Raw genomic sequence first — 11,889 nt, 5'->3', positions numbered from 1 at the left:
ACCCTTCCCTTCTCCCTGACGTTCTCTAGAAATAAGGTCACATTCCAGGCCCCTAAACTCCTTCCACGACAGCCCTTAGTGGACTCAATATAGCAATCAATACAGCTCTAGTAGAGTCACTTCAAGCTATTACAAAAATCACCTGATTCACATAGTCACCTCATTTGTTTAGTCAGTCAGATAATCAAAACATATGAATAGATTTCAATGGTTTCTCAACATAAATATATTTTCAAAAAGCTTTTGTATTTGTATCATTGACATAAACAGAACACATACACCCGGGGTATGGACTATCTGCCCGGGGCTCTTTTGACTTAAAAAAAAAGATCATGGAAGATACAAGTCTTCCGTGTTCCTGTGGTGGCATGGACAAATTCTCTGCCCTTGTTTTGAACAATGAATTTGCCTGAAATCTGACCTCTTGGGTTCCAATTATACTTTCGTTGTGAGCAAAGAGGCTTTAATGTAAACGTCTCCTCACCTACAACTCTGGTTTTCATGTTTTATTCATCTCCTTCTTTTGACTTCAAGTAAGGCAAGGATGCCAAGATTCAAAATTTACTTAATTTTGTGTTGATGCCAGGTGTCAATTCTCCTCTTGAGTCTCTCCCTTCATGGGAGACATTACTGAAGTGCTTGGTGGGAAGTGGCGTGTCAACCATTCATTGGTTCTCATGGCTTTGCAGTGGAGGCAAGGCCTTTCTCTGATTTGGTAATTTTCCAGATCCCTTGGCCTCGACACTGATTTTCTCCTCTTGATGGTAGCGGGCGAAGGATGGTGTTCGCTTTCGCTCTCCTTCCATGAGGACACTCCAGAATTAGATTCCTCACTGTCACACTCAGTGGTATCACTGTCTTGCTGGATCTGATTCACCCAGTGGAACTGGGAATGGCGCCTACCTCGTCTTTGTTCAAGGTAGGCACTGACCAAAGCCACTTCGGAGTCAGTTACCACAGAAAGTTGGTTCTGCTTTGGCTTCTTCATTACTTGTGATGAGTCCCAGGATCTGTCTTTATTTTGTCGCTTATGGGAAGTTTCTTTGCTTTCTAACCAACAAAACAGATCGACAAGTTAGGCAATAATAGTCATTCATAATAGGTTGTTATAAAAAGGTCAGTGAAGTAGGGCGGTGGTGGTGCATGCCTTTAATCCTAGCACTTGGGAGACAGAGGCAAAGGGATCTCTGTGAGTTTGAGGCCAGCCTGGTCTACAGAGAGAGCTCCAGGGCAGCCAGGACTACACAGAGAAACCCTGTCTCGAAAAACAAAACAAACAAACAAACATACAAACAAAGGTCAGTGAGAAGGACAGGCAGACAAAGGAAGAACTGTTTACGAGTACATCTTTGGGGGCCCACAGAGGGCGTCTGTAGGACCAGCGCCTTGCCTTCTGCTTACACACTGGCATAGTTACAGGGCCGAGCCTGGGACAGAGATGGAGGTTTCAGAGTTTTGGTTTTGGCTCGCAGTTGGTCCTTGTTTGACATAACCAGTGAGTAATCAGTTAAAGAATGTTAGGTCCTTCAGTCAGACGTGGTGGTACATTCTAGCACTGGGGAGGGAGATTCCCAGGCAGATGGAGCTCTATAAGTTCAAGGCCAGCCTAGTCTACAAAGTTGAGTTCCAGGTCAGATAGGGTTACATAATAAGACCCTATCTAAATAAATAAATAAGTCATCTGACCACCCATAAATATCTCTTATGGCCAGCCATTATCAGGGTCTTCAGTGGGAGCAGTGGCAGGAATCTAGGGAAGAAAGTTACTGTATGTAGTCTTGGTTGTTGATTACTGTGGTTTCCGAAAACTGCTAGAACTTTTCAAAATGGCACTTTTCAAAATGATAGGACCTTGACTAGCAACTTCCCATCACCCAAGAAAGCCTGCCACATGTGTAGGATCACTAGGGGTCAAACCACTGCCTCTCTCAATCACTGGCCAATGTCAGCAAAATGACTCCATTGCTAGCACTGTACGCCATCCCACAAAGACTGGAGGAGTCACATGGGTTCTTGAAATCTCTTTTGAACTTTTGCAGACCCTGACTATGTTATCAAATGGGAAGGTTTCCAGAGAAGAAAGTTCCCAGAGAAGGACCTCGCCCCCTTTGTCTTTAAGTCTCAAAGGTTCCAGTGTGTGTATGAGAGTGACGTGACAACAAGAAGTCCTCTCTTCTCTTCGTGTTCTTTTCCATGCTGATGGTGGCTCGTACCAGCTCAAAAATCTAATACATTTTTGGAAATTTTGTGAGATGGTTAAACTGTCATTACTAAACAAATTACACAAATGTACAATTAAATCAATCTACCAAAAAGGTGATAATTACTTAATGCCCATAATTTCCTAATTATCTTACTCCAGTTTATTATGCTCTGTGCTCTCAAAGCTGTTTATCTGGATGTGGGAAGTACTATTTGAGGATGTGCTATTATTGTACATCTGTCTCCAATTCTGTTCTGTGACAATATTGTGCCAGCTCAAAACCATCATCGGAGTGAGCATTTACCTGGAAACTAGCAAAAAGATCAGGGCTTAGTGTATAGTTTCACTGATTGCCCAGGGCTAAGAAAATGATGGAGTATGTGTGTTTCTGATGTAGATCGTCATGGCTGCCACCTATATTGTGAATAGCAACCCAAAATTAAGAAATATTCTTCAAAAAACAAAAAAATAAAAGAAATAAAAAATAAAAAACAAACAAACAACAACAACAACAAAAGAAATATTCTTCCGGTATTCTGAAGCTATGGTTCACTTCAACAAAGAAGCCATATGGGACTTAGCTGAGTTCCAACATACATCTACGTCTCGATTCCGTTTCATTCCTTAACTTTGAGGACAATAACATGTATGCTAACGTTATGTTCAATTGGTAGTTTATAACTATGACATGACCCAGGAGGTCAGGGTTAACTGGCCAAAGTTAAAGAGAGCACTGTGTGTGAAATCGGTAGTCTATAGAGCACTTAACACAAGTACTGTGCACTTCGTTCTTCATGAATTGTGGAATAGAAATCTTTCCTATCGACACATTTTTATAGATATTATAGACACACAAATCTGTCTATTCACAAAGCTTTGTGAACGCAAGCCCCGAGACATGGCAACAACGTGAGCTTTATCTGCCAGTAATTTGTCGTTTTTGGTGGCTCTGCTGGGCCATCTGAGCTGTCTCTGCATTTGGGAGGAGGGAAGCACGGGGTTCATCCAGTGGCCTTGGCTGGTGTGGTGAGGGCTTAGAGCCTCCCTCTGCTCTTCCCTTCTGCTCTGCCCTCTCCACACTCAGCAACACGTTTCTCTGCTCTGATACCAAGCGTACAGACTCTCACCTTTACTTACTGACGCGTTCCTCCTGCGGTCTTCCTCCCTTTTGCTCTCGGACATCTGTTTCAGGACACAGGAAGAGGAACTCAGTCGGTCGCACTGCATTAACATCTGCATGCTCAGCACCATTGCTCAAGGCTCTTTACTAAGTTCTAACTTTAAACAGTCAACCCCATTGAATAAGTACATCTTGAGTTCCTGTAATGGTGAACCTCCCTCCACGGCCAGTTCACAAGACCAAGCTTTGACAGCAGAACCCACCAAAATGTTTTAACCAAGCGAAAGTGAGCAAAGACTGTAGACAAAATAATTCTCATGGGATGATAAAGTTTTCTATCACTTACATTACAGAGAAGTTTCGTTTAAAAACAGACTAGGGAGAGGTGCTGGAGAGATGGCTCAGCAGTTAAGAGTGCTGGCTGTTTTTCCAGAGGACCTGGGTTCAATTCCTAGCACCCACATGGCAGCTTAAAATTGTCTGTAGCTTCAGTTCCAGGGGAGCTGACACCCTCAAACAGACAAACAAATTTTATAAAATAAAAGTCGATTAAAAAAAAAAAAATCAGCTGGCAGCAGTGGTACACGCCTTTAATCCCAGCACTCGGGAGGCAAAGCCAGGCAGATCTCTGTGAGTTCAAGGCCAGCCTGGTCTACAGAATGAATGAGTTACAGGTCAGGTAGGACTTTATAATGAGACCCTGTCTCAAAGACGGATTAATTAATTAACTAATTAATGAATTAAAAGTCCTTGTGGTGGTGCACTCCTGTAATCGCACTGCTCTGGAGGCTGAAAATGGACGACTTTGAGTTCAAGGCTAACTTGGGCTACACTACATATCGAGTCCCAGTGTCACCATACAAATTTTGACCATTCTTTCAACTTTCCTCCAATAAGCCACCATAATATGCTCTCTGTGAGCGTGGCAACTAAGAACGCTAAATTTCTTCGCACAGTTCCAACTCTAAATACCTTTGCCCCAATCTCCACATTAGCATTAGCATCCCATTTTCTGAGGCTGAAAACGATTTTACCAAAAGCTATTTACAAATGTATCTTATTCTTATTCTTATTCTTATTCTTTTTTTTTTTTTTTTTTTTGAGACAGGGTTTCTCTGTGTAGTCCTGACTGTCCTGGAACTTATTCTGTAGGCCAGGCTGGCCTCAAACTCACAGAGATCCACCTGCCTCTGCCTCCCAAGTGCTGGGATTAAAAGTGTGTGCCACCAGAGCCTGACCTACAACTGTATATTACATGATCACACCATAATTTAATTAGCCATTATCTACTTTTGAATTGTAAGTTCTGTGTCACCCTAACATGTAGAAAGCAACAATATCAGGAATGACTTAAGAAACACTCACTATCCTTTTTTCTGAGACAAGGTCTCACTATGTAGCAAAAACTGACCTTAACTATGGGATTCTTCTGCTTCCGCCTCCAGAATTCTGGGATCACCACACCTGGCATTCATGAACACATTTGACATTCTTTCTCAGGGAATCTATTACCAAGAGGTTATTTCCTATTTCCCCCAACAGACAGCAAGACAACAACAAAATTAAAAAAACAAAAAACAAAAACACATACACTGAAAGCTTTGTACATAGAAATAATCATTATGGCTGGGCAGAGTTGGTGCACGCCTTTAATCCCAGCACTTGGGAGGCAGAGACAAGTAGATCTCTAAGTTTGAGGCCAGCCTGGTCTATAGAGCAAGTTCCAGGACAGCCAGGGCTACACATAGAAACCCTGTCTTAAAAAAACCAAAAATAAATAAATAAAAATAAAAGAAATACTCATTGTGGTACTATATATAATATATATACATATATATATAATATAGGGTAACACAGAACTTAAATTCAAAAGTAGGTAATGGTTAACTGAATTATGGTGTGACCATGTAAAATACAGTTGTAAATAAATATCTTTTTTTTTTTTTTTTTTTGAGCTGAGGATCGAACCCAGGGCCTTGCGCTTGCTAGGCAAGCGCTCTACCACTGAGCTAAATCCCCAATCCCAGCTGTAAATATCTTAAGTAAGTATGTCATCGTGTGAGAAAATATTTGACTATCAGGCTAAAATCAAGATGCAAGTTCACATGTAACAACATGACCGCAAGATAGCTAACGACTTCAAGGGACACACGTATATAAGAAACATGTATGACAGGATCAGAATCCATCCTCGGTGCATGAACTGGCTTTTTAGAGCCCACTACCTATGGTGGGACATCTTGCACAGCCTTGATGAGGGAGGGGCTTGGACCTGCCTCAACTGAATGGACCAGGCTCTTCTGACTCCCCATGGGAGGCCACACCTTGTTGGAGGAGGGAATCGGGGGTGGGTTGTGGGGGAAGGCTGGAGGGGCTGGAGGAGAGAAGAAAGGGGGATCTGTGGTTGTAAAATGAATAAAAAATTCCTTAATTGCCAGGTGGCGTGCGCCTTTAATCCCAGCACTCAGAAGGCAGGCGGATCTCTGTGAGTTTGAGTCCAGCCTGGTCTACAGAGCAAGATCCACGACAGGCACCAAAACTACACAGAGAAACCCTGTCTAAAAAAACAAACAAACAAATTCCTTAATAATAAATAAATAAATAATAAATAGAAACGTGTATGAAGTAAAGGTAGGCTTTAAATGGTTAAAATAGTGATTTTGTTCCTTCTTTTTTTTTTTTTCCCAAATTGTCTACAATTAGGAAATACAATTTGTACAGAAAGTCAAACTTATTTAGGTTGAAAAGTGCTCTGCCTGAATGTGTTAAGTTACTTCATTTTAAATTTTTAGCTTTTTTAAGACAGGTCCTCGTATAGCCCAGCTGGTCTGGAACTAACCATGTAGCCAAAAATGACCTTGAACCTCGGGATCTGCCTGCCTCCACCTCCTAAGTGTTGGCATTACAGGTGCATGCCACCACACCTGGCACATATTTTGATAGTTCTAGCAGCAAAATCCAAGATCCCGGCTAATTGCTTTCTCTATATCTCTAATAGGGTATTTCCTTGTCTTTTTTTTTTCTTCTTGTTATAGTAGACATTCTCTGAATATCTTGAGACTGAAGTCCTTTTTAAAGATAATTTTTTAAAAAATGTATTAGGACTCTGTGCATATTTTAAATTTAACATGTATAGAGTTATTAAAAGATTGGATGTCTATGAACCTAGATACTAATAGTAGTTCGTGATGTCTACATAATCTAGAGTAGTGTCTGTTACATTTTGTCTACATTCCAATAATCGTGTGTTCTGTAGTGTGCACTTTTGTAGTTGAGGGAAAAGGTGTTTAAAAGCACTTATTAGGTTTATAAAATCATTTCCATGGAGAGCTTCCACATTGGATGTCAAATCAAAATATAACCACAAAATCAAAAGAAAGATTTTTGCATTAAACTAAGTGGAATCGTATGAGTTGTGGTTACCACAAGCATTTCGTTAACTGTCCCCGTGTATGACTTAGCGAGGGACAGCAGTGACAGTGGTTACTCTGCAGGGCAGGACAGACAGTGTGGGCTGCACTCCACCTTTCTGCCACGCAGCAGCTCTGCCATCTCATCGCCACTCAACACCTTCTAAGCTCAATTTCTACACATGCAAAAAGAAGGGGTTCAGATTAATATCGTCTGGGGAAATAACCGGCACTCGCAATCTTAGGAAATCTAAACAAGCAAGCCAACTGGACAGGGGGGTATCTCGTAGCTGGAAACAAAAGGGAAGACACATCTTTTTAAAAGTGGCCAATGGAGGTGACCGGCATGTTGCTTTTTGGAGGATAATTTCTACATGTCTGTCCTTCTTTACCACTGCTTTAAGGTTTGGAGATAGAGGCCCATGGTTTCACAGAGACCATGGGTATTTCAAAGGAGGAAATTCTATCCTCCTTGACTAGCTCTCCTACAGTTCTCAGATTTCAAATCTGGGACCTTTCAGAAGCAGCAGGCCAACCAACTGTAGCTGCCACAAGGGCACAAGGTGAAAGATGAAACCTCAGAGATAATTAAGGTTTTAATCAGCACTGAGTAGATTTAATTCAACATTTCAAACTATGCTTTGAAGTAAACAAATAATATGGCAGGAAATCTGGATCCATTCTCCCTCTGTCACTCTGTCACTGGCCACTTGTGTGACATTGGACAAGTCACTTAAATTCCTTGGGCTTTATCAACCAAAAAAATAAAAGTATTTTACTCGCGTACAGACAGAAGGCTGGACCACATGCCCCCCTTCAGTCCTTGAAGCATAGCTCTATGACTCTAAATTGCTGATGTAAGCAAGAGAACAAAAGAATGGCTTAGACCTCTTAAATGGTCTTCATGATGAAATTGCCAGTGATCAATTCCAATTTTTTGTTAATTTTCTAAAGTAGCTTTTCTGGCCAGGCCAAATTCAATATACTTAGCTAGGGAGTCTAAACACATATAAGCTATCACAGTTTTGATTCTCCTTCTGGCAAAGTATTTACCTTAAGAAGCATTTAGACTTCAGATAAAACTTTTTGGCCAGGAGGTAGTAGGGGGAAGAGTTTTTTATTATTATAATGGAATCTACCTGGCATCAAAATAACAAACCTTCTCTTCTCCATCCAGAACTAATGTAGCACTCAATCTAGCTGACCACTGCCAGCGGTGAGCTCTGGCTGTAATGCTAAATGATGGTAGCTTGATTAATCACCAGTCCATTATTAATGGCCAGAAAAGATTCTGTGTCAGCAATTTATAAGAGGTTGGTTGCTCATAATATGTTGAGGGCCACAACCTTGATAAAGTGGACTATACCATTCCTACACTTCCAGCATTTTCTTTTGCTAATCTGTGACTAACAGCGCTGACTTTGGCTCTGTTTAGTTTAATTCTGTATCTTATTCTATGCATAAAACATACTTCATTCTAACCACTCCCCAAATCCTACATGTGTCCTATCAACATGACAAACATTGATATCTTTGATAATAGAATTATATGGCTATAAGAGGGATTTGGAAGTCATTAATCTGTAGAGAGATTTATCTCAGTATTACATAGCATATGGACAAAACGTAAACAACCTAAATTTTCAACTGCAGAATTTGTTTTTGTTTTTGTTTTGGTTTGGTTTGGTTTTTGTTTTTTCGAGACAGGGTTTCTCAGTGCAGTTTTGGTGCCTGTCCTAGATCTCACTCTGTAGACCAGGCTACCCTCGAACTCACAGAGATCCGCCTGCCTCTGCCTCCCGAGTGCTGGGATTAAAGGCGTGTGCCACCAGCGCCCGGCTTCCACTGCAGAATTTTTTTTTTTTTTTTTTTTTTTTTGGTTTTTCGAGACAGGGTTTCTCTGTGTAGCTTTGCGCCTTTCCTGGAACTCACTTGGTAGCCCAGGCTGGCCTCGAACTCACAGAGATCCGCCTGGCTCTGCCTCCCAAGTGCTGGGATTAAAGGCGTGCGCCACCACCGCCCGGCTCCACTGCAGAATTTTTATAGTGCAGCCACAAGACAGAAAAGTGACAATGAAGGGTGCTGCTGTGTGACTATAACATGGGGAAGTATTTACAAAACATTAAGTTCAAAAGTCAGGATATGAAAATACATAAAATATAAGTTTGACTATGAAAGAGCAAAGATAGAGAGATATACTGAGAAAAAGGAGGGGAAAAAAGCAACCTAGAAGGAAGTTCTCCACAAATTTATCAGTATTTATCTCTACAGAAAGGAGAAGAACACTTTTAATGTTCTTTTTTCTTTTCAGTATCTTATCATGGCTCTGGCATGAAATTGCATCATTTTGTTTTGTTTTTCAAGACAGGGTTTCTCTGTGTAGCTTTGCACCTTTCTTAGAACTCACTCTATAGCTCGGGCTGGCCTCGAACTCACAGAGATCCTCCTGCCTCTGCCTCCCCAGTGCTGGGATTAAAGGCATACGCCACCACTGCTCAGCTAAATTGCATCATTTTTAAACAAAACAAAAACCTTAAAGAAAAAGTAACTTTCATCAAAGTACAGACAATGTAGTTGACGAAAAACCTTATAAAGATACGATTTAAAGTGAAAAGGATTCCCTACCCAGACGGAAGCCCGAGAGAAAACCATGAGGATCAGTATGATGATGAAATACCAAAGCAGGAAACTTCCTATTGTCCCACAAGAGTCATCTTTCCGGCACTCAGCATCCTGACTCGGAATGGTAAAACTGAGGGGCCTGGGAGGGGGGTCCACCCCCCAGAATAAAGACAAAAGGTCTCCCATGATAGCCTCTGGTTTAGAAAATAAAACATGCTCAAAGGGCTAAAGGTGACTGGGAACGATTTCCCTCCATGGCCTATGACAACTTCCCTGGCAACCTATTATGACATACACCTAAGCAACTGTTGCAGGAACTGATAAATATTCTTGGATTAGATGGGCACGTTTATCTAAATGACATCTTGAATAGTGTATGGTAATTTCCTGAATTTCTCAGTATACTTTCTTCTGCCTAGAAACTTTCAAACTTACATAATGTTTATTTTCATCCATTTAAGTATTTAAGGTATTTTTTTATCAGTCTCTACCTTTTTTTAATGTGTACCATACCATTGTAAATTAACATACACAATTCTAATGTATTACAGGCTGCATTGTGTGTTCCCTAAAACTTGAATGTTGACGCCTTCAGCGCCATCTTGTATTTGGAGATAAGGCAGAACAGAGGTAGTAAAGACACAGTGAGGTGGTTCAGTGGGTGAAGGCATTTGATGCCAAGACGTTCGACCTGAGTTCAATCCCCTGAGACCCACACGGCGAAAGGAGACTACTGACTCCCTCCAACTGTATTCTGACCTCCCTGTGTTCACTGTGACATTTGTGTGCCCACATATAGGCATATACACACAATAAATAAATGTAACTTCAAAAAGATTTTACAGACATTAATGGAGGCTCAATCAGGTCATAAGGGTAGAGCCTTAATCTAGCTATCAGTCTCTAGGAGAGGAAAGGGCAACAAGGACTCACCAACATAGGCAAAAAGGCCACAAGAGAGCCTAAGATGAGGCCATCTGCAAGCCAGCAACACCAGCCTCAGAAGAATCCAGCCCTCCTGACATCTTCCCAAACGGTGTGTGGGAACAATGTCTACTCTTTTAAAGTATGGTCTCTATTTTTTTTTTTCCCATGGAGGAGGCACTTCATGTTTTGGGGTATACATAATGGCAACTATCTATCAACTTTAATCTGACAAGTGTTGTATAAGCCTTGAATAAATGCACAATAGCTTGTTACGTTAAAAAGAGGAAAGAGACCCCCGTTAGGAACTACATCAAAGTTATACAATTTCTTTTTAGATAGACTTAAATGTGGAGAAAAGAGGACCTGGCATTCTAATTTGACTGTACACTGAATTGAACCTTTTCTCTTTGAACGGTATTCAAGTTAGTTCATCTCTTAATCTATATCAAGATCCAAACAACATTAAACTAAGACAATATAGACATAAGAATCTCACTAAAAAAAAAACAAAACAAAATCATTAGCTCTTTAAGAGCATACAATAAACTGCAAGTTTTCATATGCAATACCACAATGAAACTTCATTTTTTTTTTCTGTTTAATCTTGATATTTATTTATGTTTTCTGAGACAGTCTCATTATGTAGCCCTGGCTGGCCTTCGAACTCTAGAGATCCACATGTCTCTGACCCGAGTGCCAGGATTAAAGGCATGTACCACCATGCATGGCTGGCACACTTTTCTGTAGGAATGAGTCCCCAGGCCCCGGGCACACTGGCCATTAGTCCTCTAGATTAAAGGCCAGTGCTGCTGCTCCCAAGAAAGCTTTTCCAGAGCCCGGCTGTACTGCCTATGCCTCCCCCGGTCTCCAGGTTTCCACTTCACCTGTAGGATTCAGGCAAAGCCCTTCGGAGCAATAACCAGCGAGCTTCATTCCCCCCATATTCCACACATTGTCGGAGCTTGCACTAACTACTAAGTAAAACCCACTCACCTCCCTGGCGAACCTTTTCTCAGTTCTTTCAAAGAACATTCAGGGCAAAGGTAGTTTTTTTTTGTTTTGCTTTGGTTTAAACCTCAAAACAGCTAACTTCACTAGAACTTTCTAGTTTTTCTTCCTACTACTGCATCCTCATTATGTGGATATTTGAGAATTTACACTGGGTCAGACCAACTGGGGAAAAAAACATTTCAAAGCTGGAAAATTTCTTTGTCATTGCTGATTGTGTCTGGACACATCAGGCGTGCTTGTATCTTACAATTAGCCATCCGGCTAAATAAAACCTGTTTACAAATGTGAGCCCATAAGGGTCCTAAATAAGTCTACAATTGACAATATTCAAAATTCAGCTTGTTACAGTCATTACTTTTTAACTAAGGGCTCAGAACCTGGTCTGAATTTTGCAGCTCAGTTTTCTCCCTGTAGCTGAGTAGGAGCCACAAATCCGAGGGCGTTGCCCTGGCAACGATCGCTGCCCTGGTCTCTCTGCCCAACCCCCTCCTTCTCGCGAGAAGAGAGAGCGCAGTCCTTCCGGTAACTGTAGTCTTCCTAGCCCGCCGCCGCCTTAGGCTTGGCTTCGCGCATGTGTAGTAGAGAGTGGCGCGAGT

General features: G+C 41.4%; 1 protein-coding gene across 2 annotated transcripts; it reads right to left on the bottom strand.

The window, feature by feature from the left end:
- Positions 1-208: 208 nt before the first annotated feature.
- Positions 209-11,792, bottom strand: Ssmem1 (serine rich single-pass membrane protein 1). 2 transcript variants are annotated; one of them, XM_059257509.1, is made up of 3 exons: positions 11,276-11,792; positions 3,331-3,385; positions 209-1,050 (listed from the first exon to the last, which is right to left on the bottom strand). In XM_059257509.1, the coding sequence occupies exons 1-3, from the start codon at positions 11,312-11,314 to the stop codon at positions 590-592; spliced, it is 555 nt and encodes a 184-aa protein (XP_059113492.1). In that variant the 5' UTR covers positions 11,315-11,792; the 3' UTR covers positions 209-589. The 2 variants fall into 2 exon arrangements, with proteins under 2 accessions (XP_059113492.1, XP_059113491.1); XM_059257508.1 differs by lacking the exon at positions 11,276-11,792 and adding an exon at positions 9,359-9,634.
- Between the last annotated feature and the right edge of the window lie 97 nt (positions 11,793-11,889).

This window comes from Peromyscus eremicus, chromosome 3, assembly GCF_949786415.1.
Source record: "Peromyscus eremicus chromosome 3, PerEre_H2_v1, whole genome shotgun sequence".
NCBI classification, from domain to species: Eukaryota; Metazoa; Chordata; class Mammalia; order Rodentia; family Cricetidae; genus Peromyscus; species Peromyscus eremicus.
Note: the sequence above shows the minus strand (reverse complement) of the source record. Positions and strands in the feature narration are given on the sequence as shown.

What these genes read in the sequence shown, in the direction of transcription:
- Ssmem1 (XM_059257508.1), bottom strand. Translation starts at nt 9,541, where the DNA reads ATGGGAGACCTTTTGTCTTTATTCTGGGGGGTGGACCCCCCTCCCAGG. An exon ending in TCTCTCGGGCTTCCGTCTGG is followed by an intron (nt 3,386 to 9,358) that starts GTAGGGAATCCT and finishes GTCCTGAAACAG; the next exon opens with ATGTCCGAGAGCAAAAGGGA. An exon ending in GAACGCGTCAGTAAGTAAAG is followed by an intron (nt 1,051 to 3,330) that starts GTGAGAGTCTGT and finishes TTTGTTGGTTAG; the next exon opens with AAAGCAAAGAAACTTCCCAT.